This window comes from Nannobrachium achirus (assembly GCF_963921795.1).
Source record: "Nannobrachium achirus genome assembly, chromosome: 8".
NCBI lineage: Eukaryota > Metazoa > Chordata > Actinopteri > Myctophiformes > Myctophidae > Nannobrachium > Nannobrachium achirus.
The window spans coordinates 69,668,165-69,690,412 of NC_137817.1; the positions used below are offsets into that span (position 1 = coordinate 69,668,165).

Genomic DNA, 22,248 nt, shown 5'->3' on the forward strand with positions numbered 1-22,248 from the left:
CTCTCTCTTTCTCTCTCTCTCTCTTCCTCTCATTTAATAGTTTGTTCAGCACTCTAGTTTTATTCTTTCATCGTTCTGTTATCTATCTATAAATGCGACAAATCTCTGTCTGTCTGTCTGTCTGCGTGCGTGTATGTAATCCGCGTATCTCGAGAACCGTTCGTCCCACCGGCTTCAGATTCGGCACGCGCGTTCCCCGCCGCGGCGCAGAGTGCATTGGCCGGCCTCGACCCAACCCGATGAACGGTTTTCCCGAAACGGCCCGAAACGTTCGGAATCTCCTTATGCGGAGCTGATTGTTGACATCAGGCTGTTCCGGAGGAAAAAAGCACTGACTCATTGTGACATCACTTCATAAAAGGCTCTGACATCACTTACCGTTCTTCCCACCGGCTTCAAATTCGGCATGCGCATTCCCCGCCGCAGCAGGGAGTGCAGTGCCCGGCCTCGACCCCACCCAATACGCGATTTTCCGGAACCGGCGCGAAAGGTTTGGATTCTCCGTATGCGCTGATGTCCGCTATAACCGAACAACGGGTATGATGGGTATTGCCTAACAATCGGAGGGGCATCATTCCCCACGGGTGGCAAAGCAAGCAGGCTGAGTATTATTGCAGGGTCCTTAGACAGATGGATACAGAGATGTCCATATATAGGCCTAAAATGGACGCAGACAGAAATATATCTCCATATATGGGCATAAATGGACACAGGCAAACAGATAAATGGAGTTTGCGTTAAAGAGCGGGACATACATCGTTCCCGAGTAGGCCGGTCCCCGACTAGACGATTGGCTGCCAGAAGGGCAGAGATATCCATATATGGGCATAAAATGGACGCAGACAGATAGATATCTCCATATATGGGCATGATATCTCCATATATGGGCATACATGGACAAGGGCAAACAGATGGTCAAAACGGATCCTATGACAACAGGTATAATGGGGTTTGCATTAAAGGGTGGGGCATTCATTCACTATTTACATTGTTCCCAAGTAGGCCGGCACCAGACTAGACGCTTGGCCGCCCGAAGGGCGCATAAAAGGGACACAGAAGACAGATACAGAGATCTCCATATATGGGCATAACATGGACGCTGACAGACAGATATCTCCATATATGGGCATAAATGGACACAAGCAAACAAATGGTCAAAACAGGTCCTATGACAACAGGTATAATGGGGTTTGCATTTAAGGGCGGGGCATTAATTCCCTATTTACATTGTTCCTGAGTTGGCCAGGTCGCTTCTAGTAGTATTCTAATTCCATTTAAACGTCAATTCATGTTCTGTGTCTCGAAGCCTTATTGCTTAATGGTCAATGTTTGCATGTTGAATTGTCTTGTCGTTGAACTGCGGAGAAGGACATAGCGTGACATAAAACATTCTGTGTGTTTCCGGCATCCATCATCAACTATTATCTCATGGACTGAGTGGGTTGTGAGTTAGGAGAGAGGAAGTTTATCTTTAAACAACCAAGATGCAAACACCCACCTACCCACGCACACACACACACACACACACACACACACACACACGCACACACACACACACACACACACACACACACACACACACACACACACACACACACACACACACACACACACACATTTGCCTTCTATTGACCTCTGACGTATTGAGAAATGAATACCTTGACTGTTACACTGATTTCCTGGGCCAGTCGAGTAGCGTATTACTTTAGTTCCAAGGTATTGTTCAATGTAATTGTCAGCCAGAAATCTGTCTCTGATCAATCAAGCGGTGACACACTGATGACACAGCCTTCTAGTTATAGCTCAGGTTTCAATGCAGGCGAGGCCGTCATTACCAGAAACACTCACGGCTATTTACACAACAGGCCGTCATTACCAGAAACACTCACGGCTATTTACACTACAGTACTATGTACAAATACTGGGGAATTCAGTTTGGTGTGTGTGTGTGTGTGTGTGTGTGTGTGTGTGTGTGTGTGTGTGTGTGTGTGTGTGTGTGTGACAACAACGTTGTCCTTTAAACAGATTGTGTTTTTAATATTATTGTGGATGTTCAATTCAATTCAAACAACTTTATTAGCCCCACTAAGGACAACATGTTTTACGTAGCTTACAGCAGAGAAACACACATTACAGTCAAGTCAACACAGTTGTCTGAGAGCACAGAGGATGGCTGATAACGCAGTCTCATATCAATGCAATCACAGACTGTAAGTTAATATATCATCTATATCAGGGGTAGGCAACCTTAGGCACGGGTGCCAACATTGGCACAGGGGAGGGTGATCACTGGCACACTGGCTGAAGTGTGTGAGCGAGGATTTTTAAATTAAATTAAGTCACCTAATGGGGGCACGGTGGCGCAGTCAGTAGTGCTGTCGCCTCACAGCTAGAAGGTCCTGGGTTCGATTCCCGCCGGGGGACACTGTGGGTGCTGGGGGCGTGTTCCCTCCTCCGCGTCATCAGTGCCCACACCCTAGGTGGGGTTGGCAAAAGGGCCTTTCTGTGTGGAGTTTGCATGTTCTCCCCGTGTCTCCTAGGGTAGATACCCTCACAAAAACATGCAGTAATCCTGGTCTCTATAAAGCCTCCCCCTGGCCAGCCGGGGCGCCTGATGGAGGGGAATGGAACTGGTTGGAATAACGTGTTCCTTCCACGCGCTACGTCCAACCGGGGAAGCTCCCCCTGTCAGGTGATATAAGAAGCGGCCTGCTCACTCCTCATGCATTGAAGGAAGCATGAGCTCAGTTCGGGGCCCTCCCCAGGTTGGCAGAGGGAGAGTAGAGCCCAGGATCACAGCTTAGGCAATTGGCACCGGGTGAAAAAATGGGTTACAAAAATCGTGGGATAAAAATTTAATTTAAAAAAAATTAAGTCACCTAATTTGCAGCTAATTACATCGTGCACATAATTCTACGTTCATTAACTCTCCCCACGCTTCGAACGATAACGCTCGCCCCATTTTTTACAGAACGTCGATGCCAATACGGCGCTCGTTCGGTTCGTTCGTCTGATGACTGTAAGCTGATGAGGCGTCGCGCGGCCGTTTACTGTAAACACATTTTCCGCTGTGATGGTGTAAAAAATCCATTATGCGTTAGATCAACGGAGAACAATTCACTTCCTTGTTGATTTCCTCTGGCCCGGAGGCTCTGTAGCCAGTGACTGCTCTGAATGTACGGCAACACATAGCAGGACAATTCACATTCATTCTCGCATGACGCCGCCCTCTGCTGCCTGGCAGACCAAAGTGCACTATTGCACAACCAAAAAAAATAAAAATAAATAAATAAATGTCTGTCTGTCTATCTACTATAACGTCGCAAAGGTAAGCCGCTTTTTGATGGCGCCAGACCCAATAAATAAATAAATAATCTGGCAGTAGGAGAGTTAAAACTCTGAACTTTGACTGGGGAGATGGGTGGGTTTATAGTCGCGATGATCGTTATAACAATGTCCTGACAATCAACATATGACATTAAAATGTATGTTGACATGGCACACTGATGACAATCTAGATAATAACATGGCACTTCATTTCAAAAAGGTTGCTGACCCCTGATCTATATCATCCGTTTGTAAAATCAGATCCAGGCACACATACAGTATACGCACACACGTGTACGCTCAAATGCGTCCGAAAATGACTTATTGTAAATGAGCCGTTGTGACATTAGTAAGAAACATTACAACCTTGTGGATGGAAACAGAGAGTCCCAGAAAAGGGAGCGTGTTATTTCTAAGTCATCTTTTCGACAACCAAACCTAACCCTAACCCTAACCTCCGTGGGGTGAGTAGCGATACCTGCCGACGCTCCGTTGTCTAAATGATGTGTGTGTGAGCGAGATCTCCCCGATGAGTGTAGTTTGAGTCACTTTATATTAAAAAATAAAAAATAAAATAAAAAATAAAAATTCATTCCGTGTCAAAATATATTTGAAAACCACAAAAACAGGGTATTTATATCATTAAATATCCAAATACTTTTGACACAGAATCGAATGTTTTAGCCTGGATGGGTTGGTTCTACGCTTAAAACAATTTATATAAAAAATAATATGTAGATCTCTATGGGAAAATGAATGGGCTTTCTATAAGCAGAACCACACAATGGCCACCACTGCTATGCCCTATACTGCAGTACGATCCATCATTTCAGCACCAACAGAGTGGACAGCACATGCAGCCACTGCTAGCATCATGAACAAACACACATGCACCTTCTCTCAACTTTGTAGAGTACCAAAGTACCGAATGGCACAGCATTATTGGTTCTCTCAAAAAACCCACAGGGGAATCTTAGACCGTGTCATGAACTGTGTTCCAGAAATAAACACATCAGACTGGAGATTTCATTCATATGGGTATCAACTGATGATGAAAAAGTACTAATTTATCCACAGGTTGAGATATTTTTTTTCTCTCCAAACACAAATGTTATCAAATGTAACTAAATATCATAAATGACACAGAGTCACAAAATCTATTGGGTGGTTTGTGATTTTTTTCAAGACATAGCTTTCAGAACTGTTTCCACGAAAATGTATGTGTGGGACACATCCGGGGTATTTTGGGACTAACAGTTGGGATTACGTCACACTCGGCTCGGCTCGGCTGTGACGCAGCTGTGAGGCGTGAGCCGGAACTGCCGCCCACCTTCTGCGCAATGCACGCTGGAAACTTGTGGATACAATATTCAAGTTTTATGTGAGAAGCTTCTGTTCTCATGATAAAATGATTACTCATAACATAATGTGAAGCAAAACTGACTTTATAGTCCAGTATATCTAGATATATAATGTATCAATAGGGTGCATGGGGGAGGAGTTTTTTATTTATCCAGTAGACTTTTAAACTGGAGGGATTTTCCTGTTTTTCATTTATGGTATGGTATGTATTGTCACACTAGTGATTCAGATTTCCTAATTGAGAGACACTGCCTCAGTGTGGAGCAACTGCGTGCAGATAAAATAAAAAAACAAAAAAAAAAACATAGAATGAGTCAGGTGGTCTCTTTGTTTAACCCCCACCTTGTTGCGACCGCAGGGAGCAGTTACTGTGAAAACCTGCAGCAGTTGTGTCACACTGTTACTCTTGCCCGTCACACTGCCTGTAACGCCACTCACTCACTCACACTCACACTCACACACACACACACACACACACACACACACACACACACATACATACACAATCTGTCTCGTTTGGGCTGCTCCATACTGATTGCAATCAGCTGTGACCCCCCCCCCCCCCCCCCCCCACACACACACACACACACACACACACACACACACACACACAATCTGTCTCGTTTGCCCTGCTCTAAAACCTGGGAAAGACCCAAACCTCCCCAAAAGATACTCTGTATCACCTACAAGCTATTCGAGAGACTACTCCTTACCCGACTATTCCACCAGATAGACGCTAAACTGATCAAAGAACAAGCTGGATTCAGAACCGAAAAATCATGCTCATCAAAATCATGCCAACTGCTAAACCTCACCCAATATATCGAGGACGGCCACCAGAAGAAGCTGATAACAGGTGCTGCCTTTGTAGATCTGTTGGCTGCTTATGACACCGTCCAACACAGGCTGCCACCGCCGAATATGCCTGCCCAGCATGGTATAAATGAAGCCACGCGCAGAAATTACACCCTATCCTCAACGAGACCTGCAGGATAGTAACAACAAACCCCATCCCCTGCCCCCGGCACTCACTCCATGACCACACTGCCCCCCAGAAACGGCTGAAGTCCAGGAGCAGCTTCTTGGACGCCACTGTAGAACTGGAGACCACACCATTTGCTGCCAGGACTACAGAGTGGCAGAAGCAGTGGAACAGCCTGGGAAGCCAGACAACCCAGTGGACAGAGAAAGGCATCACCCCAGTTGAATGTCTCGCTACTGGCCATGACCAACCTTGGGCTGTCTGGAAAACATTGAACCGTCTGCGGATCGGCGAAGGACGCTGTAAGGCATCTATGAAGAAATGGACACTAGCATCTTCTGTTGCATGTGAGTGTGTGTGTGTGTGTGTACATTGCCATATTTACACTGACTATTTGTTTAAGTCTGTTTCCCTGCGCCCTGCGGTCGCTTAACCCTTGCATTGTGTTAGAAAACTGGTGACACTTTTGGTGTTAGCGGGTCAAATTTGACCTGTGATTTAACTCAGAGCAAAATACTCAAAACAATCTACATTTCATTTTGTTTCCTCCCCCACCACATAGCTGACTTCTTTCATTCATAACCATGTAAACTCTAGTAAAATATTACTTTGGGTTAGGGTGTCATCTTTCAAATAAGTAGTTTTCAATTAATAAACATTTCAAATGCACTAATTAAACTCATGTCCTATAATGAAGACAATGGCTAATTATGTTATCTGGCTATAATAGACTAATATTAGAACAAACTTCCAAAAATAAATTATTAGTTTTTTAACTTGATTATGTTTCCTATTATTAACACAATGAACAAAAAATTGACACTATTGGTGTTTGTTATGTGTCAAAATTGACCTGTATACAGTAAAGAAGATAAAGTAAATTAATTTCATAAACTCACTTTATTTTACTCCTAATCGCAAATGCAAATTGAGGACAAGTGTCTCTCTCTCAAACATGTACAAAATGAAATTTGGGGGGAATTGAGCCACGCACACTTCTCTGCCGGGTAATTTTTGACCCGTTACACCACAAGTGTCACTTTCTTTCAAAGATAGAGACCATCAGAATTAACTAAATTGGTAATACTTAATGTTGTTGCATTAAAATAGCTGTTTCTGAGGATATCATGAAGCCTTGTTCCAATAAAGAAATGCAAAATGTACTTTTTACATATTTAAACTTGAACACACCCACTTGGGACATGATTAACACTATCAATACAAGACTTTTGACACCAAAAGTAACTCTGTATCTTGAATAAAACACCCCACCCCTTGAAAATCAAAAAAAGAACCACAAAAGGGGCATTTTCTGCCAATTCCGCCTGGTAGGCAAAGCTATTCTTATTGTTTGCCTATATACTGTTGAATAAATACTTTCAAATCCATTTGGGAATGAATAAACACAATACATAGATTAACTCTTATACTGTATCTTGAAAATAATCCCTCATCCCTCTTTAAAATTAAAGATTACACAAACTAATTTCGTTTTTTTGTCTTTTCCACGCGTACGCTGTACACGTACGCCAAACACATCGACACGTACGTCGCACTGGGCAGGTCCGCCTTCCCCACTGGGTCTGAGTCTCGCCGTTTTATCCGTGCTCTTTTGGACTTCCTCATGTGGATGTCCCTGCAGTAGCTTCCTTGGCCTTCTGTGAGGACAGCCAAGCCTGCAAGACCCCAGGCAAACCCCCAATGACTGGGGCACCCGACGATTCTCACGAGACCGCAACCGACACCTTGGGTCCTTGAGGGCTACTGAGAGCAGTGGGTGAGACTCTGGTGTCTATGGGTGACCCGCCATACCACGCAACAGTGGACATCCTCAGATGGTCGGCCATGACACGCTGGTCAGGGTTTTCCTCCCGCCCACGGTCCGACTGTCAACCTCCTCCTGCCCCCAGTGCATCCTGACTGTGTCGCGCTGCCCGGGCAGGAGCCGGCCTTCGTACAGCAGGTGTGAGGGGTTGGCGACAATGTCGGATACCCACCAGACCTGTCTTGAAACACGGACCAAGGAGTCTAACGCGTTTGAGTCGTAGGGCTCAATCGAAACCCCGTGGCACAATGAAAGTGAAGGATGACCCGGGCTATCCCAGGTGGGATCGTTCCCACTCCACTCAATACGACCCGAAAGATGGTGAACTATGGCTGGGCTGGGCAAAGCCAGAGGAAACTTTGGTGGAATCCTGATGTGCAACTCGGTCATCCGACCTGAGTATAGGGTCAAAAGATGAATCTAACTCTCGAGCGATTCGCTCATCAAACCCCATTAAAGGTGTCGGTTGATATAAACAGCAGGACCGTAGCCATGGAAGTTGAAAACGGCTAAGGAATGTGTAACAACTCACCTACTGAATCAACTAGCCCTGAAAATGGATGGCGCCGCTGGAGCGATGGGGCCATACCCGGCCATCGTAGGCCATGGAATGCCACTAGGGCTATGCCACGATGAGTAGGAGGGCCGCCGCGATGGCACAGAAGCCGTGTGTGGAGATCTTGGTGGTAGTAGCATGTTCAAAGGGTTCCATGTGAACCCTAGGCTACCACTCGCCATACTGATGCACAACCTGTCGTGCCAATAGGGCTGAGTCAAATTGGCAGGGCTGTTGTATGTCTTGACTATACTAACTATGGGGTCTTACAATCACCCCTCCCGACCCCCCTGAAGTGTAAAGCGTGTCCTTGCTAACCCGCTAATCTACAACCCTCTAACCCTCACGCACCGACCGTGGCACACAACGTCCGTCACGACCCTCACGCAAGGATATCATGCTCCTCCTCCTGCCGACTACGCCAGGTTGTAGTTCTCACTCGCCAGACCGACATGCAACCTGTAGTGCCAACAGGCACGTGAAGAGTGGGGGGGGGGTGGGCTTTGAGTGCTTGGGCACCTGCCCTTTTGCCTCAAAGTGCACTTTTTGATACTAAAAACATTTTTGATACTAAGTTATATGTACTACTAGCTACATTTCTGGTGTATAATGGCACGAGGGACCCCCACAAAAAGACCACCCCCAAAATCGACACATGCAGAAGCACCCTTTTGTGAGGTCTGAGCACCTGACCACTCAATGCTCTCTGCCAGAGCCCTAGAATGGAGAGTTGCGTCACTCCCATTCACTTCATGGGGCCAGGTCTTCTACGCACACATCTATTGGCGTATAGTGACAAACGGCGAACCGGAAGTTTACAAAATGCATTGAAGTCTATGAGGTGTAAAGTGACAATGAACCACGTGACCAGCGCTGTTTCTGACCCCGCGGTGACACCACTCTCTGATTATACTGCTCTGCTCTCTGCACGGCCCTGTGTGCCACTACCTATTTGGCTGAGCCTGATTGGCGGGGCTGTTGTGTGCTGGTAATACAGTGGGTATTGGCTTTACTATGGGGGCTACACTTGCACTCAACCAGGAGCCATAATGCATTATGTAAATGTACTTTATTATATTAGAACTTTACAACATCTACCAGGTTTACCAAGGTCCTCTCTTTAAGATTTATTTAATTTCTTGTGAAAAAATGGGGGGAAAAGTGGGAAAAACACATGTCCAATTTAGTTTTTTGGGTGGGGTGGGGTGTTTATTTCATGCAAAGTACCAACTCCCAATACAAAATATCTCCCAAATGACCCAATGCACCATCCCTGAAATGGGCGTAATCATTTTCAAAAGTTTTCATTTTTAGGTCATTTATCCTCCCACCCTACCCTAACACAATGGAAGGGTTAAGGCGTCTTACTTGTATCTGTGCTTGAGTGTTTGCACATGTGTGTGCTCATACCAGTGTTTTAGTCTAGTTTTAGTCGACTAAATATACAGTTTATTTTGTAAAGTGATTTGGCAGGCCTCGATGGTGTTGTAATGCCACATTTTACACTTATGCTGAAAATAGCCGATCTACAAGCTCACAACACGTCACAGCACGATGCGTTGTGAGCTTGTAGATTGTCTATTTTAAGTGTTCAGCACCCAAGCGCAACCAAACACAAAATGTCTTTATTTCTAATCTCTTAGTCCCTCCCTAACATTTAATCTAGTTATTATTTGTTGACGAGATTGTCAATATATTTAGTTGATTTAGTTCTTATTTAGTTTTCGTCAGTGAAAAAAGGTAGTCGACAAACATGTTTCGTCAAGGACTTTTAGTCGACAAAATAAAAAAAAATCTCAATGTCATTTGTCTGTCTACGGATGGCGGTTGGACATTAATGTTGGGACTTGCAGAGCAAACAGAATTCCTGTCATATAGAAGTAAAACAGGTTTGGTCAGAATGAGAGGAAAACAGTTTGGCTGCTTTCCAGCAGCACTTTATGTCTGAGGAAATGCCCGCTGACAAGTCCAAAGGGGAAACACTTTTTCTTGGCACGTTCCACGTTTGTTGTTCTATAATAATGAAACCTAAAGAAATCCACGGCTGACTTTCATATCATTGTTGTCTAGCAGAAACCGCTTATGTCCATATTCTAATCTAACCTTTTGTGTTTGTTCATGAATGATCTCCATTCTTGATCATACTACAGTAGGGGTATAACGATACATTTTAACAGCAATACGATACGCATCACGATACTTGGTTAACAATACAATACATGGACGATATTGGTTCATTCATGGCGATACGATACGATTCAATGATTTAAAATCGATACAGTAACTATTTAGCAAAGGAATGAAATCTGTGTAAAACATGTAAGAATTTATATGGAAGTAAACGCTGTGATTATCTAGCAAATACATGGACATTATATTTCAACACATATGGACAAACCCACCTTGACATGAACACAGAGATTACACACATTTATCGATAGACCAAGAGTATCTATATGGAATGGGAAGGTAATTAGACCCACTCTTTTTCATTTTCCCCCTTAAATTTGCTAAATACAAGGCCCAAATACTTCCATACCATCAATTATTTGCATTGCAAAATGATTCGATACTGATTACAATTTAAAAGGGTATGATACAAAGCCAAAGCGGTACGATATTTTGCTTTTGCAAACGATATAGTAGATCTTTGCAAATTAAATTCGATTTTTTGATTCAGTTACTATATCGTTACACCCCTATACTACAGCGTCACAGAAATATTTCTGAAACCTGCTTACCAATGACATCATCGATGGGGATTCCAAGCCAATAGATTTAGAAACGTTATCCCCTTTTTATCCTGGAAAGTTAGCATGCTCAAATAGAGACCAATATGCTTGCATTAATGAAAACAAAATCTTTTTGAAATCCTATTTGAAACAACCAAACCTGCCTACTGATGATATATATATATATATATCTGGGTGGGTGACGTGACGTAACGTTTTCGCTGTCCTCGGTGTCAAACATGTATAAATAAAAAATATATTTGTCAAAAACCTTCTGAATATTGTGCAGGACATTAAGCTTTATGTGAACTTACTCAAGATTAAAACATTTCATTCCTCATTTCTTCAGAATCTTCAACCAAACATGGCAAAACTCATATGGTGTGACTGTCCTGACCTTGTTTCTCAAAGTGGGAACTTGAATAAAACTAAGAAAAAGAATTGCTAAAAATCATTTGAAAATGAATTTAGGCTAAAAAAAAATGTCTATTTTGAGCCTATATCTTTTCAAAGTCAAAGCATAATGTTTTCAGTCATTTCTGATCAAAAACATTTTGTCCCCCAACCCAAAATCATTTGGTGTGACACTAGTTTGGAAAAATTAAACAGGCAATTATTTGGACACCTATTGGCTAGAGAGGTCCTTCTTCTGTAAGGCTATTCAGCACTCCCAGCACAACTGCAAGACAGGTGTCTGAGGTGAGTTATGATTTTAACATTTTCATGAAATGCCATCTTGTTGAAACGTTGACAAACTCACCATTCTGGATGTCTTTTGGTGTGACACCTTTTCTTTAAAAAAAGCTTAAGTTATTTGAAGTTTTGGTCATATTTCCATGTAGATCTAGGCTGCTTTGTTATAGCTAGCATGCTGTTAGCATGCTAATGTGTACATAGTAGCCTCAAGGTAAACCTAAATGGAGAAAACAGTAATATGGTGTGACACTTAATCATATGGTGTGACATGTCTGCTTGTCACACCATATGACTTGACTGTCACACCATATGATTTATACTGTATTTAACTACAGATATAACAACAAATAACAAAGTTCCATGTTTCTTTTGTACATTTAAACATTTGTTTTAAACATTTTTACATAAAATGTAATTTAGCTTCATTCAGTGATACTTCAAATTCATCAGACAGAGCAGAAACCCCTTCACAGAAACCTTAACATATTGTTTCAATCTAAACAATATTTTCTCTTTGTCTTAAACTATACATTGCATTTTCTTTTGTCAGCTGGAAAATGACAAGTGCTGAGAGAACGAGAAAGTACAGGGAGAAACTAAACAATGACCCAGCAAGGAGAGAGGAGCCAAAGGGGCGAGACTGCATTTTCTACGAAGAGCAGGAGGTTGTCTGTGGCATAGCAGAACCGCAACAAGGCAGCCGGTTTGCTACCCTCACCAAATACGACTGGCTGATGTACAATACAGTCTAAATGTATAATCTAATCTGATCTAATACTTTTGTACTTTCACTCACTGGACTGGACAGTGGACAGTGTTAAGGTAGGACCCGAGACAAAACTAGCGAAAATAGCTGATCTACAAGCTCTCAACACGTTGTGCTGCGAGAGCTTGTAGATCAGCTATTTTCGGAGTTGCGCAACCCAGCACTCTTTAGCTAGTGGAGATGTGGTGTAATGTCATGATTCCTAATTACATTTGTTCAACACAAAATGCTGTGTTCAAGTTCAGGAGACTTCGGAAAAAAGCAATTTACCTGAATGCTGAGTTCTGTTTCCACTAATTGGTGTTAATAAAATGTTGCCTTCAATGCCTTGGCTCCAAGTGTGGCTATGCGCCTTATTGTCCCTTTAGGATCCTTCTGCCGTGGGCCGGCAGAAGACTTAGGTGTGCGTAGCATTCCTGTGCACATCCTCATCATCCATCTACTACTACAATTCTTTCTTATCCCATGTTAAAGCCCTACAATAATATCCTGTTCAGAAATATTAAGGCCATGTTATCCTGGGTAATTGTTTAATCAATCAGTAGTTCAGTTCAGTACTCACTAATAGGTAGGTTAAAACACAGTTTGCTTTGACACATGAAGATATGATCATACGGTGTGACACTAAATCATTTGGTGTGACATTCCAAATAGTGAGAAATCATACCTTTATTAATGATTAAACCAAAAAAATGTTTATGGATTACATAGAGAATATTATCAGGAAGAGTCACAAATATTTGTGTAATTTTAGAGAAAGTTTTGACAGAATACATTTAAAATATGTTGTAAGATCATGAACATGGGCCTCACACAGAGTGTCGATTATGAAAAAAATATACAGATATAATTAATTTTCAAAAAACTATAGTGGATCACTGGTTAGTTATGATAAAGGACTTTGATAAAGTGAGTAACTTAAGAAAGATGTACTCCATTTTCATTTTATGAACAATTATTTTCATGTCACACCATATGACGATTTTAGGCACAAGTACAACAAACTGCTGAATAAAGTCTGATTCCAATAAAATATCTAAAAACAAAATGTATTTCCATAAGGTTGAGAGTGAGTAGAACAAAAGTAAATAACTTTTATGCCTGCAATTTAAAGTTTTTTTAAAAACACATTTTTTGGGGCGTCACGTCACTGACCCATATATATGTATATAGAGATAAAATGATAAAACAACATTTTCTAAATTAGCATAAATAACTGATCAGAAGCTCAAAATGCATTGCATTGCGATGCATTGTCACGTGAGCTTGTAGATGAGCTATTGTCAGTGTTCGTCATACGTACATAGGGTTGGTTAAGATCTAGAAGGGGGGAATAAATCATGGACCTACTTCCTGCTCACCCTCTCAGCTGACATGTGATTAGCTGACGTGGGTGATGAGTCATCAGCCGTGTTTGATGTCGGAGGCCAGAGGAATGTCAGTGTTTACTGAAGTTTACTGTTTAGTTTAGACAACACACACACTCGCACACACACACACGCACACACGCACACACAAACACGCGCACGCACGCACGCACGCACGCACGCACGCACGCACGCACGCACGCACACACTCAAGTCAACAAGACAACAGGTGTGTTTATGTTTAATGTGTTCCAGTAAACAGGCAATTAAATCCGTTATTCCGGTGGCTTTGAGGAAGTAAGTTCTCGTTCATGTCAAGCTCTGTTAATCGTTTACTGAGACAAATGTAAAAGTCACTTGTAGAAATCACTTGGTGGTATTGATGATGTCGTCAGAATCACCCCACAACCAACCTCAGACTGAAAACCTGTCCAAATTTGTGTTACTACATCATAGTTATTTAAATTATTATTTTGTTTGTTTTGTTCTTAAAAAAACATTTTCAGCTTTATTGATTGATTGATCGATTGATTGATTGAATATTTCATTAGACGACAATTTAGTACAGCACAAGTACAGTCAACCTTCAACCACCCTGCCTTAAAGCAGTGGTTTTCAGGCTGCGACCCCCAAAATAATCATATTTTAACTGGGGACCCCCCACCCCACAAGCACTTGGAATTGTAGGAGTTGGCATTACAAAATGAGTTTGACTCAATCTGTTCCATTGTGAAAATAGCAGATCTACATGCTCACAACTGCGTTGCGAGGTGTTGTGAGCATGTAGATCTGCTATTTTCACAATTTCGGGCCTCTAATATTTGACAATTTGGCCAATGTTTGGCCAGAGGTACTAAAGAGGTCTTAAAAGTCCTTAATTTGTCACTTTAGAAATGTGCAGATACCATGTATACACTTATACTGTATGTTGGTCTGTTTAGTGTTGAGTGAGAAAACAATGTTAACATTAAGTTAATCATCTGGGGACCCCCAAAATAATTTGGTGACCCCACATGGGGTCCCGACCCACAGGTTGAGAACCACTGCCTTAAGGAACACCCCCCAAAAAGCCCTTCGGTCTTGTTTCCACTGTAGGTCCTTGTTATTCAATTCATCAACATATAAAATAACAAAAAAAAAATCAATATCATCCCAATTATAAAACATTATATGTACAGAGTAAAGGGGAATGGGAGAAGGAGAATTTACCCATATTTGTCTTATGGGTTTGTGCAGATCATTGTGTGCGTTCCCTCTGTTGTTATGGCTCTGGGTGTCGCTACATTTTTTTAGATGTTTGGTCAAATATGCGGGAAGGGTACTGAGGGGATGGAGGGCGGATTTGCGTTGGCTATTTTGAAAGTCAATCCCATTTTTAGTTGTTTAACCCTGTCTTCAACGCTGAGCCAACTTAGGCTAGCAAAATGTGTGGGAGAAACATGGGTCATGGTCGAGAAGTAGCCGAATCAGTTTGTTTTGGGAGGGTTGGAGATTAGTCTTTAGTGGCTTTTTGATGTTGGAGAACAGGTGCAAGCTTAGTCAAAGTGGGACTGAATGAGGGCCCCAGCAAGAGTCCTGAGGGCACTTTAGTTGACAAAAGTGGAGATTCGGCCCAGGAATCTTGTTCTTTGATTAACTTTTTTGATCACCATTGTTGCCATGCTGTCCCCAGACAGGTATTTGTCAAGAATACAGCCCAAATGGGTAATCTCTTCCTTGCTAGAGATTACTGTGTCATCAACTTTGACCTTGAAATCGTTTACATTTATCTCACTCTGTCTGGTCCCAAAAAGAATGGATGATGTTTTTACCAAATTGTAGAGACAGTTTGTTATCAGTAAGCCAAGTATGAATTTTGGTGACTTCTGAGCTGAGAGCTTCCTCAACCTGCAATTTGTCCTCTCCCGAGATCAGGAGTGCTAGTCATCAGCGAACAGGAACAGTTTGCAGTTACAGGCAGCATTCATGTCGTTAATGTAAAGGAGGAACAGTAACGGCCCTAGAATGCTTCCTTGAGGAAGGCCGCAGTTCACCGGGAGGGACGAGGACATGGTTCCGTTGATGTCAAACATTTGTTCTCTTCCCTCCAGGTTTCATCCAGTCTACTGATGTGTTATCAAAACCAATCATTCTTAGTTTATTCAGTAGAATAGAATGGTTTACTGTGTCGAACGCCTTTTGGAGGTCCAGCATGACCATGCCGCAGTATTTGCCCGAATCTACTACCAGATTGGAATTCAAACAGCAGTTTATGCTCTGCGAGATGCTCCTGGATTAATCTCTCCATAACCTTTGAGATGTAACCTTTGTGACACACAATGAAATCTTGTTGAAACAAGGTAATGAGAGATTAATTGGTTCTAACGCTATAATGGTGCAGGCTATACGTTTTATCTGAATAAGATGAATAGATGGTTCTTTTGTCCTAGTCACATCAAAACCCGACTACTGTAACTCTCTTCACTGGCCTCCCGGCACTTAAGCTTCTACAAATGATTCAGAATGCCGCAGCACAATTGGTCTTCACCAGCCAAAATGTTCACGTCTCCCCCCTTCTCTGCTCTCTCCACTGGCTCCTGGTTGCTGCCTGCATAGAGTACAAAACACTGATGCTGGCCTTCAAAGCAGCTAAAGGTAGCACTTTATAGCAGGGGTCTTCAACAGGGGGTCCGGGACCCCCAGGGTGTCCTCAGAGTTACTACAGGGGGGCCTCCAAATCTTTGTGTGATAGAAGAAAAACATTCTCCTTTTTTATATTAAACACTTGAACCCTAGTGTCCATATTTTGAGAACTTTAGCCAAAAATATATAATACCAGTCCATCATGTCATAATGGGACTACCGTCATAGACAGTAGCCATTGTTAGGCCGGAGTCAATGGCTGTGTCTATGACGGTAGTTCCATATGACATATTGGACTAGACTATCTCCATATATAGTGTTATCCACATCTCCATGTTAGGACTCATATATGGGCATAAAAAGTATGTCATGTGACATCACTTCCTGTACAGACAGTCAGCCATTGACTCCGGATTAACAATGGCTACTGTCTATGACGGTAGTCCCATATGACATATTGGACTAGACTATCTCCATATATAGTGTTATCCACATCTCCATGTTTAGACAGCCAATGACTCCGGCCTAACAATGGCTACTTTCTATGACGGTAGTCCCATATGACATGATGGACTGGACTATCTCCATATATAGTGTTATCCACATTTCGTGTAGCCGCCCTGTACAGGAAGTGATGTCACAACTCGCTGACATCACACTGACATCACAGAGGATACGGAAGGACGGTCACGAGGATACGGAAGGAAGGAAGGAAGGAAGGAAGGACACTCAAGCGACACGATTCTTCAGAGTATATGCGACCTTCGGTCGCAACACGATTCTTCAGAGTATATGCGACCTTCGGTCGCAATTATAAAAAATACATACAAACCAGTAGACCAGTCACCAGTGGAGGGCAGTATATGCGCCTTGCGGCGTCCACACTGCCGGGAACCAAGAAGAAGAAGAAGAATAAGTACTTGTTAAGTCATTTCCTTGAGGAAGATAAACAATAGTAGGGATGGGATTTATGGCTCTTTGAAGTGAGCCGGATCTCTGGGATCCGTTCCTTTCAAAGAGCCGTTCAAAAAACTCATTCTAGTTACTAGTTCTGTAGATTTGTATTATAATTACAAATAACTTCAACCCTATATAGGCCTACATTTATTTCGGACATATATTGTATAGGTACATACCTGCCATTTGAAAATAGCCGATCTACAAGCTCACAATGCGTCGCAACGCAACACATTGTGAGCTTGTAGATCTGCTATTTTCAAATGATTTTTCTACATTTTACTCATTGGAAAACCTGTGAAACAGGACATTCTGCATAATGAGTACGTTCTAATATTGGTACTTTAAGTACATTTTGATACCAATACTCCCACTGAGCATTTTGAGGTTTATTAGTTGCCTATTAGTGGTGTTTTTATCTTCTACACCACGCATTGAAAATCAGTGTTGTAAAGGTCTAGATTTGCAAATTGTTTAGTCGACTATATTTACACTAGACGACTAGACCGCTAAAAGTCGGCTACATTTAGCCGTTAGCGGACGTCGAAAGTAGTGAAAAGAAGGACAACAGTGAAGTTCGAACCAGTTATCTCCTAGTTATGAGTCTGAAGCACTAACCTCTGAGCCATCAATGCAGACACAATTGTATAGACTTTCTGTCCGTATTAGAAGGTGACATTGCCCACCTGTGTTCATTTTAGGGTAGTGCGCATTGTTGAGGAAACTAACTGTATTGGGCGCCTACTAACTAAGCCAAGCGATTACAATTATTTTGTTTAATCAATACGTATTGAATGATGGTTGCGGCGGGGATTTGGGGAGAGCTGTGTTTGACTGTGTGTGTTGCTGTCAGAATGTAATTCAGAGAAGTAGTAGCCTATGCTGTCTGGACGTTTCCAGTGATTGACTACACACAATCACGGTAATTAATTAACACTCTACCGGCTTACCGCGCCTTGGTACCAAGGATAACTTTATTTAATACATGGTCTAAACATAGTCGTTGAAATGACGTATATAAAACGACTACACCCAGACGTATACCTTGACTTATTGTGACCACAGGCTATTAAAATCATTTTACACCAATATTTGGAGATCATTCTGCAACGTGCAGTTTTTAAAAAAAATAAGTATGGATTGAAATATGGATTAACTTCAATTGTCTAAGGGCGCTTTCGGAAATGCGCACTCAACGCACTGGTGTGCCATGTTGTTGTTCGTTTATTCGGTGCACTTGGTGCGTTGTCGTTCGGAAATCCAGTGCGCGGCGCACTGGTGTGTTGAGTGCACGCACTCACCGACCCTACTCAGAAGATGGGGTTAGGCGGTGTGGTGGTGTGGTGCGGTGTTCTGATTGGTTGGTTTTCATAGCCGTGTCTCGAATGCTTCTCAGCTGTGAACAATGGAGGAAATAACCGCAAAATACAGCACTTGCAGCTTAATTGGTCGTTTGGGCTTGATAGTTTCACACACATCAACATGTAAATTAACAGCAGGTATGCCAATGTTGTGAATTAGACCTACATCTCCTAATAGTAACGTTACGTTAGCATACTCGGGAGTCAGCAACTGCTGCTTTTCAGAAAGTTTACCTTCAGAGTTCAGTGAAAAAGCACACAGCTGCCTGTTAAAACTGGTCGTTCGTAAATAAGCCACACTGAACGCACTCTCCAACGTCACGCCCACTGCACTCACTACACTGAGCACACACCCGGTGCGGGTTTCCGAACGCACCCTAAATTCGGTGTAAATATAAACGTAGATACGCCGACTATAATTACTCGGCTAAATCTCGGCTAGATCTAAACTATACTTAATAATGATCAACGGATATTATAATTATGTTAGTCCAATATTAGGAGATCAGTTATGCACATTACTGTTGTTTTTTTAATAAATATTAATTGAATTATGAAATTGCAAAGTATATTTTCGGTGTGAATATAACCGGAATCTAGCTGGTTGAAATGACGGCTAAAAAATAACTAGTGTTGTAATATCCGACAATTGCTCAGTGGCTGTTTTACTTTTACTCAAGACAACATTCCAAACTTCTACTTGATTGCAGTATTGATATTTTTACTTTAAAGAAATTGAGTACTTTTCCCACCACTGTTCATTAGAAAGGAACGGCTCCCTACTACTGTGAACCGAATCCCAATCGTTCATTTCAAAGAGCCGTTCAGAAGACTCGATTCGTTCACGAATGTCCCATCTCCAGTACTTGTCACGTCATTTCCTTGAAGAAGATAAACAACAGACGGTTTGAAAAAACTCAAACGAGGATCCGCTTCTTTTTTACCTCAACACCACTACTTTGTGACTGCGTTACTTTACGTCCCTAGTTACACTAGTACAGTGACAGTCACATTGCAACGTTTCATCACGTTACCCAAGCGTCGCTGTATCGCTGGATACGTTCCCTGACTCTGAGCGTTACATGGTGAATGGTACTGTTAGCCTGTTAGCACTGTGCCACACATGATGGAAGATCCACTGGATGTTGGTAAGACTAATTTGCAATGGTGGAAAAAGTACTCACATTTATTACTTAAGTAAAAGTATCAATACTGCCATGTAGAAATGCTCTGTTTACAAGTAAAAGTACGGAATTCAAAATGTACTTGAGAAAAAGTATAAACGTATTGGCATCAATAAGTACTTAAAGTAGGCTACCAACAGTAAAAATAGCAGATCTACAATCTCACAACGTGTCGCAGTGAGCTTGTAGATCATCTATTTTCAAATAACCAACGTAGCCTATACAATAGGGCTAAAGTGGTTTACTATATTATATTATATCTGCAAAGTAACTAGTCAAGTTTTCTAATAAATGTAGTGGAGTAAAAGTACAATATTTGGATCACAGATGCTGTGGAGTAGAAGTAAAAGTATTTGAAATTGGAAATACTCAAGTAAAGTACAAATAATCTCAAAATGGTACAATAAGTACAGTAAGTAGATGTACTTAGTTACTTTACACCACTGCCAAGGACCCCTTAGCTCAGTGGTTTTCCCACCAGTGGTCCGGGGACCACCAGTGGTCCTTGAGGCGGTTCCAGGTGGTCCCAAGCTAAATGATGGAAAGTTGGGAACCAAATGGACCCTTATAGATCTTTAACTCTTGAGAGCCTGCACGTGTCATTCTACGCTTTCATAGAGTGAAATTATTGTTAAACACCTGCATTACTTAATTTACAGGAAGCCTACACAATTAGAGAATGTGTAGAAGAATTGTTATTTTGATCAACATTGCCATTTGTCTCTCCTATGGTACAATTGTGGACGAAATCTTATCCAAGCGAGATGATGATGATGTTGAAACTAGAGTTGCAATACCAACCATTGGCAGCCAATGTTGTTTGCTTTGTGATTGTATCAGACAACGTCACACTCACCAACATTGCGGCTGTATGGAAAGCTTGAATTAGCATGTTTCTATCTGCAAAGTATTTGTTTCATAAAATCAAACCCAGTTTGAAGTGAGCGGTGCATTTGAGCAGTTCATTTCATTATGCAATATACCGGTAATATGAATTCTTATGTTGTCCATTAATTTCATGCGTGCAATCCGTGTGATCACACAAATCCCATTCATTTCCAACGAGATGCAATGTGTGTCATTCCGTCGAGTACGATACGGCAAAGTTCACGCTGATGTTCTGTATCTGTCATGAACAGATCTAATGTGAATGAAGTTGCATTTTGAGCTTGTAGATCGACAATTTTTTGGCAAAGAGATTTGGTAGAGTAAAAAAAATAAAATACTATATCATGTTTACAGGTGTGTTTTACCTATTGTAGATATTAAAATCTCCACGATACGATTATTGTGAGCGTTTTTCATCAAGATAAACGATAATAACGAATTTTATCGTCCCATCCCTGATCCAAATGTGATGGAACCGACTCCTGGTTCTTCAACCTAAAACCCAGTCGCCTTGGGCGTCTATCCGGAGGACCGGTAGAACAGTCGGTGTCTGGTATTCCAAAACGTAACTTCGGTAAACTCTGCCTAATCGGTTAAACCTAACCTTATCCCTAACCTTGACCTCAGTAAAATGGTACCAAAACCTAAACCTATTCAGTAAAGCTATGCTTCCTTAACCCTAAAGTTACATCTAACCTTATCCTCAGTAAAACAAATATAAGAATACTAGAACCGTCCCACGGAGCGGTCAGTGTGAAGTCGGTGAAAAAAAAAAAATCGGGGCGACTGGTTTGTTGTAGGGGTGGGCGATATGTGGGCCTTACGTTATGGGTCCATTTGGTTTCATTTGTCAGAGTTAAGAAGAGACCTTGACATTAAAGTTTGAGAACTACTGATTTAGACCAAAATGCAGGTTTAAATGAATTCTGCAATGAATCGCTGTATTAACAATTCAACTGTCTCAATGATATTTATCACCATATCACTAGGGATGTGACGATACGCTATATTATTGTTTATCATGATAAAAAACACTCACGATTATCGTATTGTGGAGAATTTATCGTGATATCGTCCTCCGTCATGCACTGGGATCAATTCACCTTTTATTTGCCGAGCTGCATAATTGGTACCAATTAAACTCTGGTAAAACGTACTTATAATATACGTACTTGATACAGTCTTTCTTTCACTCTACCAATTCTCTTTGCCAAAAGAAAATAGACGATCAAGCTCACAACGCGTTGGAATGCAACGCGTTGTGAGCTTGTAGATCGGCTATTTTTTTGGCAAATGTTCTGCCCCAGGATACTGGATGTTGGGGATATTTTGATTATCGCGATGATATCGTAAGTAAGTCACAGCAATTGTGATATGAAATGTTCATTTCATCCCATCCCTACGTATCACCCACCCCTAGTTTGATTGTTGTGTGTTTTGTATGCATTGTTTATGTGCAGAGAGGGCCAGGGCCTTCTGGGCCAGGGTGGACGTGGAGCAGGTGTTTGACGAGCTGGATGAATGTCTGTGTCACCTGAGATACAGCATCACCCACCACACCGCTACTGACACAGGTACGCACACACACGCACGCACGCACGCACGCACACACACACACACACA

At 42.0% G+C, this 22,248-nt stretch overlaps 1 protein-coding gene across 2 annotated transcripts in view; it reads left to right on the top strand.

Moving 5' to 3' along the window:
• The first annotated feature begins 19,481 nt into the window (after nt 1-19,481).
• Nucleotides 19,482-22,248, top strand: part of LOC308290365 (histone-lysine N-methyltransferase SETDB2-like) — a 28,535-nt gene continuing 25,768 nt past the window's right edge. For both annotated transcript variants that reach the window (XR_013962284.1, XM_080732166.1), the window contains exons 1-2: nt 19,482-19,701; nt 22,086-22,199. Coding sequence is in view for 1 of the 2 variants with exons in the window: in XM_080732166.1 (XP_080588292.1) it covers nt 19,677-19,701; nt 22,086-22,199 (139 nt within the window). In the remaining variant the exon portion in view is untranslated. The remainder of the gene's footprint in view (nt 19,702-22,085; nt 22,200-22,248) is intronic.